At 41.7% G+C, this 7,575-nt stretch overlaps 2 protein-coding genes across 2 annotated transcripts in view; both read right to left on the bottom strand.

The window, feature by feature from the left end:
* Positions 1 to 2,909, bottom strand: gp9 (glycoprotein IX platelet). The gene is made up of 2 exons (XM_061220615.1): positions 2,684 to 2,909; positions 1 to 2,089 (listed from the first exon to the last, which is right to left on the bottom strand). Exon 2 carries the CDS (start codon positions 2,086 to 2,088, stop codon positions 1,393 to 1,395), a length of 696 nt encoding a protein of 231 aa, XP_061076599.1. The 5' UTR covers position 2,089; positions 2,684 to 2,909; the 3' UTR covers positions 1 to 1,392.
* A 1,674-nt stretch (positions 2,910 to 4,583) lies between these two features.
* The window catches only part of efcc1 (EF-hand and coiled-coil domain containing 1), a 19,492-nt gene continuing 16,500 nt past the window's right edge, over positions 4,584 to 7,575 (bottom strand). Inside the window, exon 8 of the mRNA XM_061220392.1 lies at positions 4,584 to 7,442. Coding sequence (XP_061076376.1) covers positions 7,309 to 7,442 — 134 coding nt within the window. The 3' untranslated portion in view covers positions 4,584 to 7,308. The remainder of the gene's footprint in view (positions 7,443 to 7,575) is intronic.

Genomic DNA, 7,575 nt, shown 5'->3' on the forward strand with positions numbered 1-7,575 from the left:
AAAATGGTTAAAAGTGATTTATTACTGTGCAATAAATGTGAAAGATTTTGAGGTTTCACAATAGTATACAGTGGTGGTCTCAAATTTCAGTCCTGGAGGGATGCAGTGTCAGCCAGCATTCATGACAATCAGCAGAAGGTTTATGTGCTGGAAACAAGGTGTTTGGACTCAGTGACTTGATTTAAGCACTTCAGTGCTAAAGCACAGTAAAAACCAGGAGACTGCAGACCCCCAGGCGGCCAGTCGAAGCTCCCCAAAGGAGAACGCCCACTGAGATGCAGTAACTAAATGTCGACTGGCTGTAAAAATAAACACATCAAATAAAACATCCTACAAATGATCAATGTTAAGTTTGATGTTGTACATTACTGCTGGAAGCGCTAAACGTGGGTCATGAATACCTGTTTCCATATTTTTTTAAATACAATATTGCATTGGTTTATGGCTTCTTATTTTCTTGTTCTAGCTTTAGAGGATAAGAGTGAAAAAGTATTTATTTTCCTTTCTGATCATGAATCATTTATGTTTGCTCAGAGCAGACTCTTCTGCATAACTGACCATGACCACAGTCCTTTACTCTGCCTGGCCTAATGAGGACCCGGGGGATTAAAAGCACCAAACACGCAGGTTTGACACGCTCAGAAGACACGAGCAAAGTCTGAAAGTGGTTGTGGAAAGACAAGCACTGACATGTAATTGCTTGCCCAACATTCAAATGGCTGTGGAAATGTGCCTATTGGCACTTAATGAAACTATGCTTGGAACAGACACCTCTCTACTGTGGACAGGAGACCCTTCATTGTGTGCATTTTGTGCTTCTGCCATGAGTCTGCTATCTTCCGGATCTTCTTCTTCACATATTCAAATGAAAGACCAGTTCAGACCAGCTTGACATGGTTTGACAAGCTTAAGCTATGTTTTGAAACAGCTACAAGCTACCCGCACTAGCTGGTTGACCAGGTCATACCCAGCTCAACTAGCTTATGACCAGCTTGATCTGCTGAAATTTCAAGCTGATGAAACTGGTGTAGCTGGATTTTACAGCAGGGCTGTGTCACCCTTGGAAAGAACCGAGCACAGTTGCGATTCACATTGTCTGGTTAAGAATCATTCTAATCGTTAGGTGACATTTTGCGGTTTTTGTATTTGTCCTATGTAGTGGTGAACTGCCAGTTATAACACACTGCGACGGACTGGTGACCTGTCCAGGGTGTATTCCTGCCTTCCGTCCAATGTATGCTGGGATAGGCTCCAGCCCCCCTGCAATCCTGTTCAGGATAAGCGGGTTAAGATAATGGATGGATGGATGGAGAATGTCTTATTCCTGGCGAGGAACACTCTCTTAAGAGGTGCGTAGTACTCTACGTGGTATCCCCCTCCCCCTCCTCCTCCTCACGGTGCCTTAAACTTGATGTTGTGCTTCTTCTGTAGAACGTCCAGTATCTGCGGCAGAATCTCCATGTTAAGCAAAGGCGCGTCCAGGTTGTCATCGTCCATACGCTCCAGCATCACCTCGGTCTCGTCCGACTGCGCCGCGTGCCTCTTCCTCCTGTGTCTGGGTTTACGAGACCTCAGGGTGTGGGCCTCGAACCCCGCGTGTCTGCCGAAAACCTCCAAAATGAAGGTGGAGCTCTTGGCAGTCTTGAGGCACCACAGCAGCAGCAGGACGAGGAAGGCTAGCGATAGCAGGATGACCCCGTCGAACACGCCGCTCTTCCTGCCGCAGGCGGAGAAGTGGGCCTGGCCCAGGCTGGCGATGGGCCTGCCCGCCAGGCTGGCAGGAGAGGCGCAGGTGGGCACCTTCACGGTCACCTCAGCGTGGTCCCGCAGCCAGGCGGACAGGTACCGGATGGAGCAGCCGCAGTGGAAGGGGTTGCCCGTCAGGTTGAGCGTCCTCAGGCCCTGCAGGGTGTCGAAGCTCCCCGGGGGGACGCTGGTCAGCCGGTTGTCCTGCAGGTAGAGGTCGGTGGTCTCCGGCGGGAGCAGGGGCAGCTCAGCGAGGTTCTGCGAGCCACAGCTAACACGCAGTCCCTCCTGCCCACTGCATGAGGCCAGCAGGAGGAGGACTAATGCTGGACCAGAAAGCATCCTGCAAGGTCAACAGAGCATTATGGGTACCCATGGACAAAATTAATACAATAATGAATAAATGAAAGTACGTACCATGATGTAACATATGTAACATATGCAGGAACATCATTGGTCAGTATTATGTTTTAGAGTTTGAAAACTGCATTAGGCTATATGGCTTTCTGGTCACACAAAATATTAAGTGCTGTGATGTATAAGGGAACATGCTAGAACATTATTGCTCAGTATTGTTTTCACTTCATCTCTGAGAATAAGAAGTGTTTTATTAAGCCCAGCAAACTTTATTCAACTGAATTTAGAAACTGCTTTATAGAGTTTACTGTTGGCAGAGTTGGCAGGTTATTATGACAAAAAATGACAGTGCCATGGCATTGCAGACACGGAATTTTAGAATAGCATTGCGTGGTGCTTTGCTTTCAGTTCAGCTGTGAGAAATGCAAATCTATTGTCTTTAAATCCAATCAGCTTTGTAGAATTCTGAATAGGAAAACTGCCAAGAAGAACTTTCTGAAGATTGCCTATGTACTGTCCATAACTGATCTACTCACATTACAAAACATAAACATCATTTTTCTTAAATATGATGGCCTACCTTTTAGTTCCAAGAAATGACTCTCTACATTCCCACTCATATCTAACAGTGCTCTGTCCGATGAGCTGAATAAATCCAAAGGGCACAATTCCACTCGCTCTCGGTGAGCAGATGACCTGTTAGGTCACCTTCAGAGTTTCCGATACCAACATGTGTTTTTCTGTATTTCGCTAATGTGTTCAACCTGAGCCTTCTGAGAATGCTCGTCTCGGAACCACAGCGCAAAGAGGGCGCAAAACCGCCGCTGACAAAATGAAGTGGAGCTCACGTGACCCCGTGGAAGCCCCTCTGCAGCTCAGAGATAAGGGTGTCCTCTGCCCCATCTTTAGGAGGCAGCTGCTCGGCTCAATGCAAGGGGCAGACCCATTAGGCAAGCTGACGAACGTGGATCGTGACGGGCTCAGCACAGAATAACATGAACCAACACAGAGAATTTCAACATTTCTTTCATTCAGAAGTGTGTGTGGAAAATACTTCCCTGTTCTGTGTCATCTGTTTTGAAAATATTAAACCGAAAATACAGCCACATTACGACAACACCCTATAGCTTTGAAATACACCATATTATTTAGTCACTTTGTGCTTTTACCACTGAATTATAAAACTGCTGACTTGGGCTTTAAGGCCTGTTAACCAAAGCACATCGTCTCTTTTCTAATATAAAAACACTTTCTCATATGTTGGAGTATCAACATATGCGAAAGTACATTGCCTTTGTATAAAATGATATTAAAATATTTTGTATAAAAAAGAAATAAGAAAGAAAGCTTCTTCCTGATCATTGTTTCCTTTCTACTGTTTTACCTTGTGTAATTCATTGTTTCATTTATTTTCTTAAGATCCCGTGGGGGACTAAGTAGTAAAGGCTGTGCAGAGTGCAGGCTGACATGGGAGCAGTCAGTAACACAGGGAGTCATTGAACTCCCATAGAAAAGAAAAACCTACTCCAGCAAAGGTAGGTCATGGTGGACTCGTGGATTTCAGTAGTTCTCCTACCATTGGCTCATATCTGTGTCACTCTACGGCCGGCTTTCCAGTGATTGAGCACAATGGTGTTATGAGGCAAATCAACTTCATGCAGATGTCCCAGTGGACACCACCAATGGACTCTGGGCCAGGCAACATGTCTTCTTACTAAAATGTAACTTAGCCATCTTATCAGATCCATTGCTCTTTCTCAGCCTCCTCATCACACCTACTCACTCTGAGGGCATTTACAGCAAATTCTGATCCCACTTATAAGAGCTATATAAAATCATTGCTGCCTGAAGAAGAGTTCGCTCAACCAGAACTCGAAACACGTTGCAATGATAGTGGTCTGCATTTATTAAGCCAGTGTGTGTTCTGTAACCTTCTGAAAACGCTGAAAATGGTATGTATTTGTAGGTATTAAAATGGTTTTTTGCAGTATACAGTGGCTTCCCTCTTAATTTTTTATATTTTAGCTATATAAAATGTCCATAAGTATTTGGACTGTGGTACAATTTCTGTTCTTTAGGCTCTATACTCCAGCACATAGGATTTGAAATAAAACAAGAAATATGAGGTGCTGTAATTTTAAGCTATTTACATCCATTACATCCCTTTTTATACGAAGTCCCTCCATTTTAGGGGACCAAAAGTAACCGGACAGTTGGCTTCTGAGCTGTTTCTAATTAATGAGGTGTATTCAATCGCTTCCTTAGAGCAGGTATAAGAAAGCTTTCAGTATCTAGTCTTGATTCTAGGCTTTTGATTGCCTTTGGATTCTGATATTGCTTGTGTCAATGTGAGAACCAGAGTTGGGGCAATGACTGTCAAGGAAGCACTGCACTTTTGTTATGGAGGGCTGGAACGCAATGACACTGCACCACACTTACAGCCATACAGACACTTTACTTGAGAAAATACCATGGGAATTTATTAAGTGTGCATAACAACAATTATTTAGACAGTTGCAATTTAGTTTTCAATTAAAACTTGAATATATTGGCATTACAAAAAAAGTAAGAGTTGAATATGGAGACAGCTGACATCCTAACAACACATCTCTACATTTTAGCAGATAAATATTCATCTCACAGACAAAAGTAACATCTAAAGCTACTCTTATTTTTTTTTTATAAGTTCATTAAAAGAAAAATGAGGTGTCTAATTATATTTGCACATCTCTATCACAGGTATTATTTCACTCACAGAAATAAAATGCCTTTTTTTCCTACCTGTAAATGTGAAATACACAATGTTTTATCTGCAATAATACTAAGCAGACGTACAAGAAGGTAATGGGAAAACTGAACAGTATTCCTGCAGAAAAATGTCTAGCGCAGCATTAAAAAAAACCAACATGAATCACATAACAATTACAATATTAAAACAGTGGTTACATTACATTTGAGGGGAAGAACAGGCTTTAGTATTTTTACAAACTAGCTTGATGTCCACAGCAGGCGCCAGAGTGGAAATATGCTGCTACACACGTAATGGAACAATGTGCAGCTCCAATGTGTTAACTCTCAAGTGTTCCCACTGGCTTTCTAAATTCAGTCAGCCAAGCGACGTTTAATGCCGGAGCATTTTTTAGCACCTTCATATATGGTTATTGAAATGGAAACATATTCACTGAACGGGTTATTTAATCCGAAGTGTTAACAATGTGTTAAAACATGTTCCATGCTATCACTATTTGTGCTGGGAAGATTAGGAAACGGTTGTGTGGAGAATGCTACCCCAGGACCCTGTTTGGATTTCTCCAGAAAGCCAGCACTCAAAAGATGATTCAGTTCTACAATGCATCTGAATAAGAGGGCAACATTTTATGATTTATTGTAGTAGGGCAGTGGTTCTCAAACTTGGTCCTGGGGACCCCTGTGTACGCTGGTTTTTGTTCCCAACCACAATTACGATTCTAGAATTTTAATTATTTATCCTCTATGCCAAGAAGAATAATGCATTCACATTGTGCTTCTTGTGTTGTACTGCAAACAATTGCATAAAGAGGAAAATTCGACTGAGGTTTATCAATGGACTCCTACTGGAAACTGGACACTTGGGCACTAAAACTGGATAGATAATGAAGAATTCAAAGATAATGAGCGAAACCTGCATTGTGTTTTTAAGTTTAAGGAGAAAATTACAGATGAACTTAATTGACCAAGAGATTTGCTGTAACAAATCCAGCATACATGGGGGTTCCCAGTATCAAATTTGAGAACAATTGATTTAGGGTGGTTAATGTAAACATGGATCAGTTTTTGGGTTCAGGAAAAGGGGCAAGACTGTGGGTTGGGGTCATGACGCTATTACAGAAAGCAATTAGAGACAAGTCTATACATCCATACAGTACTGATTGCTGCCCCACAATGAGAAATAAGCAGTAAAAATAACACTTGGATAAAAACTTATATCAAATTCAAATAATATATTAGTGTTTACAAAGCATACAGCTTACACACAGGTCTAACTAGGACCTTACATGCAATCAGCATCCATAATATGATGCTTAGTATCAGTCTAATAAGTGGATATACTTTAATTAATGGCATAGCATTGCTAAGTACTTAAAAGAAGAAAATAATAGAATATTTTAATATCTAATTAAGGAAAACGTAAATAATACTGGAGGAAAATGCAATAATACAAGAATATGAAACATTTAAAGAGATGCTATACAGCTATGAAGAGAGTCAAAATGGTTGTAATATGTAATAATATGTTAACAAAGCAAAAGAAAAACACACCATTAGGACTGGCTTTGTTTAGAGTGAATATGAGGTGGGTGAAGACCTTGTCTTCCATCTAATATTAGTGTAACAGTGAGCTTAATTATTTATATAACTAATTTGCATACAATGTAAAAAAACAGCACTCCAGTTAAGTGTAACCATATTAATCAGAACTTGGTAAAAACAAAATGACCCCACTGCATAAAATATACAACCGATGTGTTCAAAAACTAAACATAAACTGTGCAATAACACATTTCAACTTGACAAAACATGCATATGCCATTGTAAAATAATCTAGTAAAATTGCCTGCGATATGAAATCAAATTGAATGCTGTGTGTACAATACAACACAATGCAGTCCATAGCTTACTCAAAACATAGAGTACAGTAATAGAGTTGAGACTGGCATGGCTGTAACAAAACAAAAACGCTCGTGGAACAAAACAAAATGGCCCCACTCCCAACATTCTAAAATATTCAAATGCCCACAGAATATCCTTCATCTGCTTAATCTTTTTCCGTCCACCATCGGACTTGTTTTCAGGCCCTGAAAGGTCAGTCTCACCTGAAACGTCATGTCAACCTCAGGAGGAGCAACCTCACGAGAGACATTTACCCTTGAGAGACTTTTAGTCAGGTGGGGCATTTTACCCCAATTCTCAGGACGTTTATTTTGTCTGACTGGATCAGCAGCCCTTCATTCAGTCACTCATCACACTCACCCTCTCATTCACTCACTTACTTGCTCACTCACTTACTCACTCACCCCACCTAAGTAGTGCCAGAAACAGTATTCTAAGCACTGAAGGGCAACAAGCCCAGAAAGGTAGTCACGACTGTTGGTTGAACAGTGCTTGTTCAAATCTGTACATTGAAAAGTGCTATGACGGCTAGCGGCCAGCAGGTGGCAGACTTGGTCAGCAGGAGATTAGGAGTGCGTTGGTCAGCGACTGGTGACTCTGCGTTCTCTCTAGGGACGTGCTAGACAGAAGTTCGCAGGCAGCCAGTTCATGACAGAGCGCATTTAACACCTCCAGAATGTGGGCTTTCCCTGCAGAGAGACAGACGTCACGTCAGAGACACACCGCGGCACACAGACTTCACTCGTTTCCATTTATAACTGCGCAGCACAAAAGTCCATTGTAAATTCCAAATGAGAGTCAATGTACACCATATATATTTTT

This window comes from Conger conger, chromosome 14 (assembly GCF_963514075.1).
Source record: "Conger conger chromosome 14, fConCon1.1, whole genome shotgun sequence".
Classification (NCBI taxonomy): Eukaryota; Metazoa; Chordata; class Actinopteri; order Anguilliformes; family Congridae; genus Conger; species Conger conger.

What these genes read in the sequence shown, in the direction of transcription:
- gp9 (XM_061220615.1), bottom strand. Translation starts at nt 2,088, where the DNA reads ATGCTTTCTGGTCCAGCATTAGTCCTCCTCCTGCTGGCCTCATGCAGT.